At 38.3% G+C, this 20,295-nt stretch overlaps 1 protein-coding gene across 25 annotated transcripts in view; it reads left to right on the top strand.

Moving 5' to 3' along the window:
• The window catches only part of PARD3 (par-3 family cell polarity regulator), an 838,158-nt gene that overhangs the window by 492,495 nt on the left and 325,368 nt on the right, over positions 1 to 20,295 (top strand). For all 25 annotated transcript variants that reach the window (XM_074405259.1, XM_074405258.1, XM_039478614.2 and 22 more), the window contains 2 exons: positions 3,572 to 3,799; positions 18,411 to 18,642. In XM_074405259.1, coding sequence (XP_074261360.1) covers positions 3,572 to 3,799; positions 18,411 to 18,642 — 460 coding nt within the window. The remainder of the gene's footprint in view (positions 1 to 3,571; positions 3,800 to 18,410; positions 18,643 to 20,295) is intronic.

Here is a 20,295-nt window from a genome sequence, read left to right as displayed (position 1 = left end):
ACAGCTACTATAAGGTAAAGGACAGTTCATTGTGATCTACAACATAATGATATCCAAGTTATAATTCAGTGCGTTTGATAACTTTCATGGAAAGTCATTACATAAGTTTCAAGGTGGATTTTATAGTCTAATCAAAAATCAAACTATGTTTTTGTGTTTTAAAGTGTTAGATTCTAGAGAAAAAAGAACCTTTTTTTTTTCCCCCCCACTATGTGCAGTCTGTCCTACCATATTAAATTAGAAAATCTTGGGGCAAAAAGTTTTTACAAAGATGTCAAAATACTTGGTCTGTTGGTTTTTTATCTACATGAATAAAATACCTGAGGTAGATATTTAATTATTTCTCTGTCCCCTAATATTAGGTAATGAACAGATTTTCACTTCCTGTTCTTTCTTCACTTCACTTGACTTGAGTTTTCAAGAAAGATTATGATTAGTCCAAAGGTTTTGGGGAGAATCATAGTGGTGTTTTAGCATAGATCATCTGTCTAGCCTAGCCATAAGACTTTCATAATGAAAATTGAATTACATTTCCCTCTGCCCCCTGCAAAAGACATCCTTTCCTTTCCCCCTTTTTTTGGAGGGGGCAAGAGGGATATTACTAAGTAGGAGTAAAATATAGATCTAGGGAAAATGGTATGATTATAATTTCCCTCTTTTTTTTTCTGGATTTAGGAATCTTCTACATAATTTCTCCCCAAATTATAACAAGGCAGAACAGGTGTAAGAAGAGAATTGCATTTCTAATAGTCCCATTCTTGAAATATAAAAAATTAGCAAAGTATGCTAATGACCTAAAAGATTTACGTAAAGTAAGAGTTTAAAATATTGTTTTGAAATTAAGATAAAAGATACTGATTTTTATGGTGTAAATAAAAAGTCTTTTTTTATATACTTTATATACAGAAATACTTTTTCAATTTTCATTACTAGTAAGATGCTAAGCTTGTCTTGTTAGCAAATCCTTTTAGTTTTTTTTTTTTTTTAAGGCACTTGACTGAATCAGTGTATTAGAGATTTTAATAACTTCATTGGGAAATCCTAACATATCACTCAAAACCTTTGTTACAGTTTCTTTGTCAAATATAGTACTAAAATGTATGTTACTCATGTTATAAATCGAAAGTTAGCAAGCTCTTTCTGCAAAGGAACAGATGGTAAATATTTTAGGTCTCTGTTGCAACTTTTACATTCTACCATTGTTGAATGAAAGCAGCCATAGACAATATGTAAATACATGGGCATGGCTGTGTTCCAGTAAAATTTTCCACATTTGACTCATGGTTTGCTCATCTGTGTTGCAGATTCACAAGTTGTAGATAATTGACATTTTGTATAATGTTTTATTATAAAAGTTTTCATCTATACGTAAATATTCACTGACCTTCCACAAACCCAGGGCCCACCATCCACAATGATTAACATTTTGCCAAAAGGTCATTTAACAGTGTTGTGAATTTAGGGAAGCGACTAGAGAGGTGAGCTCTGAAGTGCACTTACACAATTATTGTCTATTGAATTATACTTTCACCGTTGTTTTACTTTCCAAGTTTGCTTGTGTTTATGCTGAGGGACACTCAGTTTTAATAAATACTCATGCCATTTCTGAAATTCATTATTCAAGTTTTTATTGTTCTGAGTATATTAAGTAAAATCTCAGCTAACTTTACATAAAGAAAAGCTTAATATAAATAAATGGTGTTTTTATGATAATTCTTTCTGCCAACATGAAATCTTTATTTATGATATATACTCACATACAAATGCATGCACACATACACATATCTTTGATAAACCCAAGCAAGCACTAAATATTTGCCTAATATGTATTTATAGAACCCAAATATGGCTGGTAAATGGTGAAAATTGATAGGCATAATTTATTCACAGAAAGATCTTGTCATGCGAATTACAGAAACTGTAAAGGTAAATATCCCACCTAGGAATGATCTTTTCCCTTTCTTTCTGATTCCTTGATTTCTTATTATGTAGGTTTTTGGAACAAAGTTCATTTTTCTTCCCATGACATGACTTTTATGAGTAATTTAGAAAATATACTTGTCAGAAATTGTAGTGCTACCCAGAGAAAAAGTAAGATTGATCTCTTTGAAAGACATATGTCACTTGAACTTTTGTCATAAAATAAATAAAGAAATATAGATAATCCTGCGTTGAGAAAGCTAAATACAACATCTTTTCCTTTCCAGCACAATAATTTGTGAAATATCGTATCTTCATTATGGTCATGTGTTTGCCTTTCTGTTTGTGCTACATTTTAAACATATGTTATAAAACAGCTTCATTTAAGATCTGTGAATCTTAAAAAGTTAATTTTTTGTTTTGACTCTTTGAATGTAATTCTATTTTATATTCTGAGCTGTGGAAAGCCTATGTCACAGATATTTGTTTTCTGGGTATTAACATGATCAACATATGGGCTGATGACCCCATGCAGAGATAAACTATTTTGTTTCTCCTACCCTCCCATTTTTTTTTTCACCTGTCTTTTTAACAGTATACCTGAAGAACCAGTTCTATAACCTGGATTGCCCAGGTGGTGGGGCAGAGCTGGTATTTCAGTCATCCAGAAGCTAAATTAGTCTACCTTTGAGTGTCAGGTCAGGCAGTGATGGATGAGGCTGTCTTACCTGGTTAAAGAAATCAGTTTTGATTGCCTTCCACGGCTTGGTACTACTATTGGTATTATCTCCGGCCCTTCTGCCATAGATCCTCAGGAAATAGAGCCAAATTTTTAATTCCTGAAATTTGTTCCTGTCATCCTCATGAAATGTTCTTGTTAATTGCTAAGCCGTCTTTGTTCGGTCCATCACCTGTTTTCCAAACATATTATTCCCAGGCCTAGAGATGGAAGTATTCATATCCAGTCTCTCCTTTTTTACTTCCCTCTGAGAAGGAGCCCTTGCGTAATCTGTTTATATTCAAAGCTTATGTTACTCTTTCTATAGAATATCCGTATTTCCCAGGGTTGGTTTCTGCCTGCTGCCAGGTTGCCCTAATTGTTTTGGTGACATGTAGGCCCCCATGCTCTTACTCCTTATGGAGTGTTGTGAGTCTGCAGTTTAGCAGGAAGAGACTTGATGAAGCACATTGATGTGCATGTCTAAGTTCTGTTATAAATAATTTTAAATTGCAAAAAAAAGGTTTTCATTTAAGTGCAAAGCCTATTCTTGGCTGCTTGCCTTAGCCTTCTCCTCATTGTCCCTTGCTTTTCAAATGAGCTTCCAGGTTATTCTGGTTCTTTTAGATTATTTCTATTACTGGAGCAAAATGATTTGACAACAATTTGATCCGTTGAATTTTTTTTTTTAGCGTAATGACTTAGAGTTTTTTTTTCTAATGCAGAGAGAGAAAATAGACCAAGTCTAATATAAATTTGGAAAAAATTAAAATTAGCAACTATTACTTCAGTTATTCTTTGTCTTTTCCATCTACATTCCAGAACTCATTATTGAGCAGTAATTATTATGTCCTTGAAGTTTTCCGCAGTGCGTATTCAGACACACAGTTTACACGAAGTCACGCTCACATTTTGTTTTCGTAAACCTCCCAGGTTCTCCCAGCAGAGATGTGGGTCCTTCCCTGGGTCTGAAGAAGTCAAGCTCCTTAGAGAGTCTGCAGACCGCAGTGGCCGAGGTGACTCTGAATGGGGATATTCCTTTCCATCGCCCACGGCCGAGGATAATCAGAGGCAGGGGATGCAATGAGAGCTTCAGAGCTGCCATCGACAAGTCTTATGATAAGCCTGCGGTCGATGATGATGACGAAGGCATGGAGACCTGTAAGTTTATAATGGCTGAAAGAATAGCAATTAAAATGTCTCTATAGAGCAGCGTTTCTTAACATGGGCTCCAGGGAGCCCTGGGGGTTTCCTAAGACGCTTCAGGGGAATTTCTGAGGTCTCTCAGGTCCAATGATCTCTTACTTCATAATGAGAAGATGATATTATTTGCCCTTTTCTCACATTCCCTCATAAGTATACAGTGGGGTTTTTTGGAGGCCACATGTCATGTGATTCTGCATTAGATTGAATGCAGAAGCAGAGAGGAGAATCTGGCTTTTAGGCCAATATTGAACTAAAAATTTCTAAACTATTTAACAGTGCCAGTGTTCTCACTTCTTTTGGAATATATATTTTTTTTGGTAAAAATATAATTTCTGTAACACAAAATTGCTTTATTGCTTTTAAAAAGTAATATTTTAAGACTTTCCTAGTTTTAAATCTGTACATGTTACTTGATATAATCTACATACGAAAAAGTAATTTGGAGTGCTTAATAATTTTCAGGGGTGTAAAGTTATCTTGAGATCAAAATGTTTGGAAACCACTACTGCTTTGTAGTATCTCTGCTAGGGTGTCTCCATTGAATATCTGTAAGAATCTGTGATCTTAAGAACACGTTTTTATTTTTGTTTTCAGGAATTATTCTTGCTTTCCTGTAACTAAAATAGCAGTCTATATTTGTGTGGGTATGTTTTAAAATGGCAAAATATTTAAAGACAAGATTATTACAAGTCAAAGGTTAATACAAATATTTTCCATGGTTTATTGGAGAAAAAATAAATTTATAGTTATGTACAAATGTATCCTTTCAGAGAGTTAAACATTTATTAAAGTAACCATTCTTTAAAAAAAAAATGGAAAAACTCTACTGATATATTTACTAAGAAGCAAAGAGCTTAGGAGACCTAATAGTGAAAATCGTTGATTATCTTGTATTGTTTGTAACTACTAATTTATCTTTTAGTGTTTTAACCTCAAATGTGACTCAACCATCAAACTATTGTAAGAATAGTTGCAGGGACCACAGAATAAAGCTAAAGCAGAGACCAGAGATAATTTGTGTAGATCGTAAATTACTTACAATTCAACATTTGAGTAGACCACTTCTATCACATATACCTAAGGAAGATTTTTATAGGGAAGAAGAGTTTTAAATAACAAAGATCACATTTTGAGAATAAGGAAAAGCTTTTGTATTTTGCTTATGCATATAATACATTTGGGAAGATGAATATTTCTGACATAATGTAATATGCAAAGCATAGCTTAGAGGATCGCTACACTTCTCTCCATCTCCACCTGATTCTCCATCTAAATCCAGGCAGTTTTTTCAGCCAGTGATTACAAATATATGCAGCCTATTCTTGATGAATGAAGAACATATTTCCTATTTTTGCTGCCAAATCTGGTCTCCAAGAGCCTGAGTCCTATGAGCTTTTCACCCTGTTGAGCTTTCTCCCTTTGTAATAATGTTTCCTTGCCATCCTAATCAATATTACTTGACAATTATAAAGCTTGCTTCTGTATGTCCTGGGTGTATATTTAATCAAAAATTACTATGCTTTGTCCCCTTTATATAATTTTTGAGTATCTACAATTTATGATGCTTTTGAACTTTTTTCTTGTTCTGGTTAAAATGTTATTTAATTTCCCTTTAAAAATGCAGTTTGCTCTTATAATACGTCACTCATTTCCAGTGTAACAGCAGATAGAATACCTATGTATATAAGGTATATTCTTAAGTCTGCGGGGACAGCCTCCAGAGTGTCCCACTAATGTGGACATCTGATTTCGTCCCTATATAAACCTAGCTTTTTTTTTTTTTTTTTTTTAAAAAGAGAGAGAAGTAACAGTTTATTAAAGTTCATTCATTTATCTGTCCTTCAGAGAAAAGGAGTGAAGTGAAACAAACAGATAGACAAATTACAGTTTGCAAACCAAAGATAAAGTTCTGGGCAAGACCTGGGAAATAGCATGTGGCAGGTTCCCTAAAAACATGCTGCACCTCCAACCACAAAATGTCATATTTTTCAAAAGTCCTGTTATTTATTTATTTATTTATTTATTTTTGCAGACCAGTTTTCAGCATTTTGCATATGGCAGAAGAAAGGCAGCTATTGTAAATTCTAAACTTTTCCCATTTGGGTTGTCGAAATTGTGTTCATAGGGTGGAATGAGCAAAGAAGTGGAATTCAGGTTACTTGCATCCTCATCTGCATGCTTTTTTTTTTTCTTTTCTTTTTCTGAGATGGAGTCTCACTTTGTCGTCAGACTGGAGTGCAGTGATGCAGTCTCAGCTCACTGCAACCTCTGCCTCCCGAGTTCAAGCAATTCTCCCTCAGCCTCCTAAGTAGCTAGGATTACAGGCACATATTACCATACCCGGCTAATTTTTGTATTTTTGGTAGGGATGGGTTTTACCATGTTGGCCAGGATGGTCTCGATGTCTTGACCTCATAATTCACCTGCCTCTGCCTCCCAAAGTGCTGGGATTACAGGCATGAGCCACCATGCCCAGCCATCTACATTCTTTTAAGTAATTTGGGATTTTGGTCAAAACTTCAACTGCTTGAGCTTTAATTCCTTCATTTTTAAAACTGAAGATTTGGACTAGATGACTGACTTTCAAATGGTTTGTTGTAACCTCTGGTCAGGAGCAGTACCTCAGTGGATTTGGGGAGTGGGAAAGGCCACCAGCGTCAGCCCACCCCCACCACCTCCACAGTTGTTTTCGTCACTTTTGTACATCGGGATCCTTCATAAATTTTTGTTTTTAAAAAGGTGGTGTTGAGTATTTAGGAAGAAGTTGTAAATATTCTGGCTTAGATGGTTTCGGTGGTTTCCAAATTCCCTCCTAGTTCAACATTCCATGATTCTATGTACCTCCTCACTGCCCTACATCTGGCACGCTAACCCCCTCACCTTCTGTGAGGCCCATGTGGGAAACACCCCATCTGTTTTCATCCTTCATTACCAAGCACAGGGCTTGGCAAACCATAGAATTCAATGAATGTCTGCCAGATGGATGAGTAGGTGAGTGAGGTATCCCACATTGGACCTTGTATGCACTAGCTCTTCAATATCTCAGCAAACTCTTTTTCTTAAAAGTCTATCCAATGTGGTGTTACTGCTGGTGATCATTAGACTATCAGCTTACATAAAACTAGAGATGTGATGGCACTTTCTGCCTCCAGCTGTGGAAAGAAGGCCGGCTCAGCCCTCCTTCAGTTTCCTAACCACGCCATTTTCAGGGAAAATGGAGTTGCATGGCAGGGTCTCTGGACTTGCTGTCTCTGTGGCTGTGCTGCTGTGTTTTTGCCTTTCCGGGCTTGTCCCTTAGCTATGTGTCCTCTGGCTGCATGTCCAACATCCTCCATTGTCTGTGCTCAGTGGACGTCAGGGGAAGTGGGTTCTTTCTTGTCCCATGGTCCAACTTGGTTACAGCTACCTGTAGAAATTAAAAAATCGTATCCCCCTTGGACCTGGATCTGAAAAGAGGACCATTGTCTAGGCAGATGGTCTTTCTGTCACATGGGACATTTCCTGAGGATGCAGTGCACCCTGGAAACATGTGGCTAGAGACTGAGCCACTGCGGAAAAGCTAGGTGTGGAGGTCAGTAGGAACAGCGAGCTCCCTGCATAGGGCTGCAGTCTCTGGTTTCTACCATCATGTGGCACTTTCCCTCTTTACAAGTAAGACACGTAGGCGGAGGCATGGTTGATTGCTTGTCAGTTGGGTTGAGCCCCTCCCCAGTGACTGTATTCATGGCATTGAACAGCCTGGCCTCTTCGCAGCAGTGTGGAAATGATGGCACAGGCACAGCAATGGGGCCAAGAGACTGGGGTGGGATCCATGTGGTATCTGGTATCTGTCATCTTCTGCAGCACTTACGTTCTTCCTGTGGAGATGGCAGAAGCCGGCATTTTTGTCTCCCATTTAATCCATCTGGCCTCTCCATGTTGTGTGTATCTGTCTGGATCAAGATGGAGCTTTGTATTCTGGGACCCATTATCTCCGAGGCCCTACCTGTGTTTGACAGGTCAGGGCATTGACAATCTGCTCCCTCTTCTATGCAAATTACGTATCCAGCCTGGCTCTCAGCAAGAGACTTCTACTTTCCCCATGATAAATCAGTTTCTACTGATACCAAGAAAATGCATGCAGTAAGATTGCTTTGTTTTCTTTTAAAAAATACATTAATTCTACTTTTTCATAATTAAAAGTTACCAGAAATTGTCAACCCTAAATTCAGTTTTGTAACACCTTTTTGTTAAGGTTGAGGAAGTGAAACAGTGTAACCAAATATCTCCTATTAATTGTACCTATTGATTTTAAGATACAGCAAGTTCAGAATTTTAAATGCGGAAAACTTTGTGCCTGGCAAACAAGAAGGCATGGTCCTCAAACCTGAAGGTGGTAGCTTGCGTACTTTTCTATACAACTCTTATTAGGAGATAAGAGAAAAGCACTTTTCTAAAATATGCATAATTTAGGTTTTCAGTATGAAATTTGAAGAAACTGACTTTACATTATTTTTTAAATTTTCTTTTCTTTTTTGTTGAGATGAAGTCTCACTCTGTCACCAGGCTGGAGTGCAGTGGCGCAATCTTGGCTCACTGCAACCTCCGACTCCCTGGTTCAGGTGATTCTCCTGCTTCAGCCTCCCAAGTAGCTGGGATTACAGGCAGGCACCACCATGCCTGGCTAATTTTTGTATTTTTAGTAGAGATGGGGTTTCACCATGTTGATCATGATGGTCTTGATCTCCTGACCTTGTGATCCACCCGCCCTGGCCTCCCAAAGTGCTGGGATTTTAGGCGTGAGCCACTGCACCTGGCCTGAATTTATATTATTAAATCAACTAATATGAGAGCTTCCATATTTTGCTTTTGTTTTATTAGCTATGAAATAACACATTGTGTTTGCTGTCTCAGATTTTCTACTCTCAGCATTCTGCCCACTCCTAGCCACCTTTTATCACCACCACCTATTTCAGCCAAAGTAATGCAAACTACATATAATTTTATCATAAGCGAAACCCAATAGACTACAGTTAATCTATTTTGGAAGAATTCGTGATCAGATTTCAAAGTCAGAGTACTTTGTGAACTATTTTCTATTTGGTTAATTTGTTTTAGTGGATAAATCCATGTTGTTTTATAAAAATACTTGTTCTGAAGTGCTAGGAAGAAGAATATCTCATCACATCATTTTATGCTAATAAAATGATACATATACTTAACCTGCAGTTTAAGAAACGGAGCTTTGATTAATTTTTAGGGTGTTTCTGATCATAGTATGGGTGTATGGATATGTAATAGCCAAAGGTATTCCTTACATTTCTTTTTCTAAGTAAAATGGAACTTAGCAGAAAGTGCAGTGAAAAGCCATATCTGAAGGGTTTGAATGATAGAAACCTCATTTCTAACCGTTTTTTAAAAGGAAATAGTATTTATATATCTGGCTAAGATTACACTTAGGGATGGAATCTTAGAATGCGTATCTTCTGATTCTCAGTTTCACGGTTTTTCTAGAATATGAAACACTCTTCCAAACAGGAAAGCCCATTACGCTAAACCTACTCCAGAGTATTTAAGTACATACCTAAAATCTGATATTTAGGTTATTCGTTCCTAAGGGCTTGTGGTTGGGAGGTTGAATCAATCTGGTGGGTGAACAAGCTTTTGATAAGGAGTGTGGTTCTGTTCCATTGTAGTGTGCAAGTTAGTTTGGCACCCAGGGTGGGGGAGGGGACGTGGGAGTTGCCAACTGATGTGGAATTAGGGAGGAGAGGACACTAGAGGAGAATATCTCCAGAAGAGAGATATTGCTTGAGCTGAGTATTACTGCTTTAGAGTCTTCAACTGGACACATGGAGAAATATGGAACATAGGGAATGGGGAACATCTCTGGGCTGCGGTAGTTAATATTAGGTTGGTGGGTATGGGGCAGTTGAGAGCATAGTGAGGATTGAGGTTTAACATGTAGGTGCCTGTCATCCCAGCACTTTGGGAGGCCAAGGCAGGTGGATCACTTGAGGTCAGGAGTTCAAGACCAGCCTAACCAACATGGCGAGACCCCGTCTCTACTAAAAATAAAAAATTAGTCAGGCATGGTGGTACATGCCTGTAATGCCAGCTACTTTGGAGGCTGAGGCACAAGGCTTGAACCCAGGAGGTGGAGGTTGCAGTGAGCCAAGATTGTGCCACTACACTCCAGCTTGGGCTACAAAGCAAATTCCATCTCAATAAATAGATAAATAAATAAAGATAGAGGCAGAGAGCAGATCACAGACTGTTTAAAATTACTTGCATTTCAGATAAAATAATATGATTGTTGGAACTCTGGGGTAGAGGATGGCTTATCGGTATAGGATGGTAAATAGCAACACCAGGGCAAGAAGCTCATTTCTGTGATAGTAGTGCAGCAGTCCAGGTGAGCGATGATTCTTGGAAATACCAGAGCAAAGGAAGAAGCTGTTTATGGGCTTAGCATCTCTTACACAAAGATGGATGTTGATGATGTGATTTCTCTCATTAGCACTTCCAGGCTCAGAAACTTGGAATCATCATCTCACTGGGTCACCATTCCGTTACCAAGCTCTCTTAACTTTTTCACATGTAATGTAATCTCACCTCTTCCAGCCCAGGCCCGACCCTTGCTATTTCATATCAGAAGGTATTGTTAGGGTCTCCCAACTGGGCCTCCTGTCTCTTGATGTGCCCAGTGAGCTCTGCAGTCACCGTCTGATTCTTACAGCCCTTCAAGTGTCCGTGCTCACCCTTGCCTGTGCCACACAGTGCACACTTCGTGAGGTGTATCTTCTTTCTCCCCCACCCCTCTGATGTGTATATTATACCGTCATCTTCCTTCTTCAGAAAACTTTTCCCCGAACAATCCAGTTTTTCTCAAGCTCCAGCTGATTCTACATAGTGCATCTGAGATTTTTTTAGTATCAAGTACTTTTTTAACATCAGGAAATTTTTGTGGATCATCCAGTATCGATTATGTTTCATGGTAGTTAAGAACACTGGCTTTGGGGCACAAAGAGGGGAACATCACACACTGGGTCTGTCGGGGGGAGGGTGCAGGGGGCTAGGGGAGGGATAGCAGGAGGTGGGGAGATTGGGGAGGGATAACATTAGGAGAAATATCTAATGTAGGTGACAGCGGGATGGAGGCGGAGGCAGCAAACCGCCAAGGCATGTGTATACCTGTGTAACAATTCTGCAAGAGCTGCACATGTATCCCGCAACTTAAAGTATAATAATAATAATAATAATAATAATAATAATAATGAACACTGGCTTTTGAGGAGCAGGCATTCTGATTCCTCACACACAAAAAAGCAAAATAAATTAGCCATTCACTAATTTATAATCCTGACCATTTTTATGTTGTTTTAAAAGAGTCTGAGCAGTGGCCTGTGTCTCTTTCTTTGGCCATAAATAATAGTTTGTATGTTGTTCAAACAGACTTTGTGTTTGTTAAGCTCACTCTTTGATTAAAATAAAATTCTTAGTGGCAATTCCAACAGTAAGGGTTGTGAGTGCTGTCATTTCCATTATGTAGCTAGTCCTTCGGTCAGAATTGGTTTTTAAAAAGCCTTAAGCTTCTTTTAAAATTGTCCTCATGGACAGAAAGCAGCATCCACTGTGGGCCATCATTTGAATGTTAAAATCAATTGAACACTGAAAGTGAATTTGCACAGGTTCAGAAAATTGAGGGTGTGACCCTCATTGTACCTGCTCTGCAACATTATCTTGGGAAGGGAGGGGTAATGGAGGTGACATTGTACCATTATCTGTGGGAGTATTTTACCTGCTTCGTTTGTGGGGATGGGTTAAAGAGAAGTTTAGAATGTCAAGTAAAAGTGAAGAAAGGTTTTTGGTAATAACTCTTTAAAAGAGTGATTCTATTGTTTTTCTTCCTCCACCCACATATGTTGAAAGGTTTTTTTAAAAAATGAAATAAAGCTATTTTTAGAGTAGAGTGTCTGAGGAGTCATGTATTTGAACTTTCTTCCAGTTGCTGAAACCACTCTACAATACCACTAATAAATGTCACCTGATGCTTTCATAGCTTTTTACCTCCTCACAGTCTTCATCCTATCAGTTATTATTCTCACCTCACATATTAGTGTAAAAGCCCAAGTCTTCCCGTCTCATGCCAGCTTTGTGTGTGTGTGTGGTTTCATTTTTTTGGTGTTCAGAAAAAGCTAAGTTTTTCTGCTGCCAGAAGCTCATCATTCTAATGTTAAAAGTCAGAGTCCAGAACAGCAGATCCTGTTATTCGACACCATCTGTGTGTCACTAGCTGTTCATTTTCTATATCTTTCTTCCTCTTCCAAAGTCAAAGTATTCCACCAAAATAAGAAATAAAAATAATATTTACGTCCTCAGTATTCTTGATTCCTATGCAGGAGTTTGCAGTGGCTGAAAGTCCGGTCCTCATTTATTTTTGTTACCTTGTTTTTCACCTAACACTAATAGAAATTGGTAGTGCTCAATGCATTTACTAAATCTAGGGAAATTTTCTATAATGAATGTTTCATTTTAACTTAAAAGTCTTGTTTTAAGAAGATAGCTTGTGGCCGGGCGCGGTGGCTCAAGCCTGTAATCCCAGCACTTTGGGAGGCCGAGGCGGGTGGATCACAAGGTCAAGAGATCGAGACCATCCTGGTCAACAAGGTGAAACCCCGCCTCTACTAAAAACACAAAAAATTAGCTGGGCATGGTGGCGCGTGCCTGTAATCCCAGCTACTCAGGAGGCTGAGGCAAGAGAATTGCCTGAGCCCAGGAGGCGGAGGTTGCGGTGAGCCGAGATCGCGCCATTGCACTCCAGCCTGGGTAACAAGAGCGAAACTCCGTCTCGGGAAAAAAAAAAAAAAGAAGATGGCTTTTGAAGACTGAGTCATCCTGTGTAGAACTTTTACATTTGATCCTTTCTATTTCAATGTAAATTGTAAATTGCTCAAGAATCTGTGTTCCTGTTATTAAGTACTTCTAATACTAGGGTAGTTCGTTGTTGACAGGGTGCGGTAAAGGGCAGTTCTTCATATTGCTGGCTGCTTATTCAGCCCTTCCCTTAATTGCTCAGTGAATGTTTAATGATGCCTTTTGGGGCCTCTCCCTCAGAGGAGAGTATTGTTGAGTTTTAAATAAGAAGTAATACTATGTTATTTTGTTGTTGTATGTCTCTGTTTATACCTATTGAACAATTCATTTAAATCTAGTAGCAAATTTAAACAAATGATTTAAATCTAGTAAAATTGCCAAAGCTACCTAAAATGATATTTACTGCTAAATTATACACTTGTGACAAATAACACAATAGATATTCCACAGCTGCTCTAACACTTGCTTTATGCGGTATACCTATTCATATGCTTTCAGCTGCGTTGAATAGAAAATGCAATTCAGACCAACTCAAACAATAGGGAAATATATTTTCCTGCATAACTTGAATCTAGAGTTGGGTAGCTTCAGGGAGATTTCTCCAAAGACCCAACATTTTTCAGCCCCTTCTGCTCTGCTATCCACGAGTCAGCTGCCCACAGGATAATTCTGTAATTCAGCTATCCATAGGGTACTTTTAGGGCTCAGAGGCCTTTTACTGTCATTCCTGGCCAACAGAAGGGAAAGAGCCCTTCCTAAGCCTGGAATATGTCCATTGAGTCCATTGAGGCCATTCTTGGTCTGATAACCTTGGATGGACAAATCTGCAGGGGTATTGTATCCGTAAACTTAGTAATGAATTCACCCCTTGGAGCCAGGTTGCATTCCTGAACACAGATTTCTATTAGGAAGAAGAAAGGGAGAAATGGATTTTGGATAATCAGCCAACAGAAATCATTACAGTATCAACAGTAGCATCACTTCTCAATGGGGGAAAAAAATGGACTCTAATGACCTTGAGGCTCTGAGTCAACTTTGACCATAAAATGTTTGTAAAGTTTAAATAGAAATAGATTATTTATGGCAGAAGCTGCAGAACTTTGCATTTCAATGAAAACCCAAAGTCATTTTCTCCATCATAAACGCCTGATCCACGTAAATGCCCGATCTTTTCCAAAATTCTTGGTGATCCAGTCCTAACATGATACCTTTCATAGTTCGGCGGCTTAATTTGTAACATGGACTAGAATTTTAATTGAGCTACATTTGCATCTGTTGAAAACATGGTAATTAGGTACGTCTTAATTGCCGAATGACTGTGCCACATTAAAGAGAAATAAGCAGCTTCATTTTACACCTTCGTTAAAAAAAGAAACTTGAAAGTACCTGTCTTTATAGGTAATCACATAGAAACGTAGCTGATAGTTCAGTGCATAGAGCAGCTTAAATAGGCAGAAATGTTGTCAAAAATAGAAATTTCTATTTGTTTAGAGGGAGATAATCATCTTTCTTTGTTCAGGCTGTATGCAAAAGGAAAGCAAATAATTGGTCAAAATGAGCAAAATTAAAGAGAAAAAAATCAAGATATGTATATAGCACTTAAAATAGTACATTATCTAAATGTAGATTTATGATTAGTTCTTGCCTTGTAATTTGCTGTATGAACACAATAGATCAAGCCATTTATTGCTGATATATTACTAGGACTTTTCTTACTTGAAAAATTGTTTCTATGAATGTGTTATGTTTTCTTAGTTTAAGGGAATAAAGATATTTTAGGTACCTAATTATAAAGCTTGTATTAAATGTACAGATTTGTTTTAACATTTAAAATCTGACTAGTACATCACTGACCTTGATATGTATATCTTTTCAAAAATTAACCATGTGTAACCAATTTATTTGAGCTTTTAAAACTACAGTGCTTCTGCATAGGAGCAGGATAAAGATAATTTTTCTCTTTCAAATAATTTCAGGGTTTGAAGTATATATAATTCAGTACTTTAAAAGAACATCTTATGTTTGTACATATGAAGCTACATATTGCTAAATATTTTTAATTAGTTGGCATTCAAAGGGATTAGTTAAATCAGTACACCCCCAGAAGAGTTTCTGTGATAATGTATTATCTAAATTAGAATGTTCAGAACAAGCATAAAGAATCCTCCAATGTGCAAGTGTCATTTTAAACAGTCCACTGGCTTGGGGCATGAAACAGAGGTAGGAGTTTTAATTTCATAAAATGAGGATACAAAACCTGAAGCTAATAAATGAATTTATACTAACTTTACTTCACATACTTTAGAAAATAAGTTGTGTTACATACACCAGAAAATTATTTTGAATATGAAAAGAATTGGCAACAAACATGACTTCAGCATATAGTGAGTTGTGAAGGCACTGCCATTATTCTGTTCCCAAGCCAAGAGCCGACATATGCCCCTTGAACTTCTGCCAAAACGATTAGGCAGAAGACTAACAGAATTGCCACTGATGGTTCCATTCATGATTTATGATAATGGTTGCTGTGGAAGACAATCATTTACATTTATTGAGCTCATTTTTCTGTTTATAGTTTCAGACATTGTAGAGGGCTGTGAAATCTATTAGATGATGCATATAACACTAACAATAATAGCATGAAAATATACCAGAAACCAATTAGAGCTAAAGCAAATACCATGAGCATTCTTACCTAGTGTTACTAGAGCTGGATTGTGGCTAGTCTTGTCAGGCTTGATTAGAGGCATTTTTCTAAAGCTAGAAGAATGGTGATACCTGGAAATTAGATAAAGTTTGGTCGGGACAATGTCACAAGTCAGTGTTTACCAGTAGTCTTTCATTTACACAGCCATTTATGAACAGCTGCTGTTTGTCCCACCTCTTCATTTTAGGAGCTTAGAGAATGGGAGGGAGACATGGATGTGATATCATATGAGAAGTGCAATAATAATAGATTATACAAAGAAAGGGCTATGGAAGTATAGGTAAAAGGAGGGTTCCATGCAGTTATTATTGAAAATTCACTAGCATCCGTTTATTTGTCTTGAGTATACCAATAGACCTAGGTTTTTATAGCTCCAGAGAACTTTTGGGAATTGTTCTGTAATGATTTGATCAATTGTCTGAAACTTGTGGCCACACCCATATCTCAAAGTGTTGAAGTGTTGAAGTAGTGGTTCACAAGCAGATAGAGCACAGCCATGTTCAAGGGCATTAAGCAACACACTACAACCCTGCTTGAGCTATATTTACATTCTTTGGGGGAGCGCTCATTTGAAAAGGCTGCTAGCAAGCCCTCGGGCCAGTTGCCAGGATATTCTTTCCCTGCACTGTATACACCACAAGAAATTGTAGCCTGAACTCAGTATTATTTGTAAGATTATGGATTTTCACTATGTCACTAATTGTAACTGGCTTTTTCTAATAAACCTGCACAATTCTGTTTAGAGAGGAAAGGGAGCAAATTTTCTTGAAAGCTACCATGTCCTTGAAGGAAGAGAATGGCTTACAATGAGATGACTTGCAATAGAGAGGCAGGCGAACCTTTCTGAAATCATTTATATGCTGGCTAGCCAGTCCCATACTCCCTGTATACATTTGATCTAGCTTCTTGAGCAATTTCATGACTATGAGCCACAAGTCACAGTGACCATAGAGGACTCAAAATTGGTTTCTGAAATGCAATGCTGACTGCTGGAATTATCTTCTGGGCAGACTGCGTAGTGACTGGATGATAGATTACCCAAATATATGCTGTATGAAATGTGGAATCAGGCAGTCACAAGCAGAGTTGATCAAAGAATGCATGAAAGTCATGTACTGCAGGAAACTGAAGTTGGTGTGGAAAATCTCCAAAGTAGCTTCCAGATTTAGGCACAGAGATGTGTTTACTCTTTGTCTCTACCTGGGACATGACCTGCTGGGGTAGGAAATGTGTTGACTTAAGCTTTTAATCAAATGTCTTAAGAAAAGTAATTCTGAGCTTTGTTTTTTACATTATGACAAATAGCTGGCTTTTTAACAACAACAAAAAACAACAACTGTATTAGTTGGACATAGCTGTCCTATCACTTGATAGTCTCTTTTCAGATTTGTGAGGATTTAATGGCAGAAATGTAAGCTATCAGGACCATTTCAGCTGGTCGTCTTATACCCATGATAATTGTGTATTGCTATTGAAAGTGTTCCTTGCACTGAGTGTGGTGGCTCACGCCTAGAATCCCAGCACTTTAGGAGGCTTAGGTGGGTGGATCACCAGAGGTCAGGAGTTTGCGACCAGCCTGGTCAACATGATGACACCCCATCACTACTAAATGTACAAAAAAATTAGCCAGGTGTGGTGGTGGACACTTGTAATCCCAGGTACTCACGAGGCCGAGGCAGGAGAATTGCTTGAACTCAGGAGGGAGAGGTTGCAGTGAGCCAAGATCGTGCCATTGCACTCCAGCCTGGGCAAAAAAGAGCAAAACTCCATCTCAAAAAAAGAGAACATGCTGCTTGCTGGTGGAAAGGCAGGACTGAAATTTACTGAGGATATATTAACTTGATTTATAGGTCAGTTCTTTGCAAAAGTTTGGGAAGAGGCTAAACCATTCTGTTTGACTCTGTTACAAGAAACTCAAAAATATTGATTCATACTTTTTTAAATTGATGCTGGAAAAGAAAAATGACTTCAGAATTCAGTGATAAATTAACCTTAAGCCCCTATAATTCTCATTGTATTTGGAGGAGAACTTTAGGTGACCAGTCTCAAAAGAAGATTTCTGAGAATGGCTGTTCATATTTGCCTTTCTGCTTCTTACTCAATAGAGAAACGCTTAAAGCTCTTTTGGTAGGTGGAAACCTACTTCACTTACTTGTCATTCTTTCAATGGCAAAAACTTTGCGGTATTGAAGTGCCCTTGGACCATGTGCTTACGAAGTGTTGATTCAAGGAATGGAACATTGTTATCACTAAGTAGATCTTTTATCTGCAAAGTCCAGAGAAGTGAGCTTATTGATGTACTTATTTTCATGGCCCCCCCTTACGTCTGTTCAGCTGCCGTGGTGCAGATAGGCATGCAAGATTGTTTAGGATTGGAACATATAGTAGCATTTACTTCTTATGTTGGCCCTATGCAAAGAGAAGTTACAGAGGCTGTGCAGAGCCAAAATAATCTGCTCTTCCGCGTGCAGCAATTCTAAATGGGTATGTTTGGGAGCCTGAGGAAAGAAGTCCTGCTGACTTTGAATGGTGTAGTCCAGCAAATTAATGAGGAGCCAGAGAGTATGTGCGTGATTCTTACCCAAGAAGAAAGGAAGCACTTTGGGAAGGGCTGCTGTTTTGTTTTTTTTTTTTCATCTTGTAAATATAGTTCCCTGGACCCTTAGAGGTCTGTGTTGTATAACAAGGTCTTGCTGGGCCCCACGGTAGTGTTCAGTCTGATTCCTAGAGGGTGTTTCCGTGGGTGCACCAGTGTCCCACCGGGAAGCTCCTTCTCTGCTACTGACTTGACACACGATCGTCCCCAAGGAGGCATCCACATCACATAGTCCGTTTTAATTCCACTCAAAGTTGAACATCGTTGCAGTCCATGTTGCTGGCAGGCCCATACTGCCGTGAAAGTGTGGGGAAGTAAAGTCCTTGAGTGTATCTTAGCTTTGTTATTTTTGTTGCATTGGTTCACTGTGTCCCTATTGTTTTTTTTTTTTTTTCTTTCCTTCCAAGTGGAAGAAGACACAGAAGAAAGTTCAAGATCAGGGAGAGAGTCTGTGTCCACATCCAGTGATCAGCCTTCCCACTCTCTGGAGAGACAGATGAATGGAAACCAAGAGAAAGGTGATAAGACTGATAGAAAGAAAGATAAAACTGGAAAAGAAAAGAAGAAAGACAGAGATAAGGAGAAGGATAAAATGAAAGCCAAGAAGGGCATGCTGAAGGGCTTGGGAGACATGTTCAGGTAAGCCTTTACCATCCCACACCAGAATCTCCTGACACATACAGGAGTGTGCACTTAGCAAAAAGGAGTAAAAACTCGACACAGTAGTGCACGCCTGCGATCCCAGCTGCTTGGGAGGCTGAGCTGGGTGGAATGCGTGAGCCCAGGATTCCAAATCCAGCCTGGGCGTCCTGGCTAGGTCATTCCATTCTCAAAAAAAAAAAAAAGAGAAAAACTTAAAAGCACTGAAAGCACAGATTTGAAAACATTATCTTTGAAGTCAACCAAAATTCTTATATAATCTTTACTTACTGCATTTTTACTTGGTTATGGATTTCATGGTAGGTATTTCAGACTATTTTAGCAGCCTAAATGATGATATCCTGCCAACCATGTAAATAATTGTTGAGAGGTAGGAGGGACTTGTCTGTATATTAGTTATGCATAAGACTGAAAGCCCATTGAGACAAAGGGCTATTAAAGCAGTGTTTGTTCTTTTTGTGTGTGTGTGAACAATGGTTCATTATTTAAATTTAAACATAGAGCTCAAGTTAGTGGTATCGTTTAAAGGTTCATTAATAACCAGTCTAATAAAAAACGTTACAAATAGAGCTTCAATTAAGCGGTGTTGATTAATTTAATGCTTATTACTTCAGCCTGTAAAGATTTCATTAAATGTGGTCTCTGGCTGTTTCTTGACAGTTGTTTCTGTGCACCTAAATTATACTCTAGGATCACTTAGCATATCATTTTTTACAAATCATTGCAATATAATAAAAGTGACAACTTGTTCAGAAGTTGCACTGAAACTCTCCCATAAATGTTCATCTAAGATGATTTATAATATTCAGGCATTTAATGTTAAATATAAAGATTGCTTGATTGTTCCATAAATTAAACCCCTAAACCTATCAAGGTGACGGTTGAAAATTGAAAACATACAGCACAGTCATTTGACTTTTCGAAAAGTAGTTATCCTACGTTATGGACCCCTTCCTTTTAAGAAAACTTTTTTTTAAATTGCAAAATGAGAACAACAGTTTTCATTTTCATAGAATTTGTTGATTTACAATCCTGAAATTGACCTCAGTAGCTCATGGAGTTACGGATAAGTCAGACCTGGAAAGTTGAGGAACGCTGGCCCAGCCTGAAGGCTGCACAGCACCACAGATGTGTTCTGTAGATGTCTCGTTAAGTGTGCGTAGAAGAAGGAAATTAACTCTAGACTTACATTATCACAAAGCCTGGCCTGTGAGCAGTATTTTCTTCCAATATGATTGGATTTCTGTCTCTTAGTGCTTTAGAACTTTGGGATTTTCATCGTTTTTCATTAGAGTTTTTCCTGTTTATATAGTGCTCCTTCCGAATGCATTTTCAATCAGGTCATGTTTCTTCATTATACTCTGTGTCCAAGAATCATACAGGAAGAAGTTGCTCCAACTGCCACTTTATTTCAGTTTCTGTGTTAGCCAGGGGCCTTTTCATTCTGTATGTGCAGACAGACAGCCCGTAACTGGCACCTCCACAGTCCTCAGAAATAAGGCCGCTGCCCATCAATTAACATGGAAGGAATTTGTACTACTGTCTTCTTCAAATTATAGGGTTAGAGATGGGAGAAAGCTTCCCCTGAGACTTGTAGCACATTCACACTTCCAGGGGCTCTCCTAACACCTT

The sequence above is a fragment of the Saimiri boliviensis genome, chromosome 8 (genome assembly GCF_048565385.1).
Source record: "Saimiri boliviensis isolate mSaiBol1 chromosome 8, mSaiBol1.pri, whole genome shotgun sequence".
Taxonomy (NCBI): domain Eukaryota; kingdom Metazoa; phylum Chordata; class Mammalia; order Primates; family Cebidae; genus Saimiri; species Saimiri boliviensis.
Note: the sequence above shows the minus strand (reverse complement) of the source record. Positions and strands in the feature narration are given on the sequence as shown.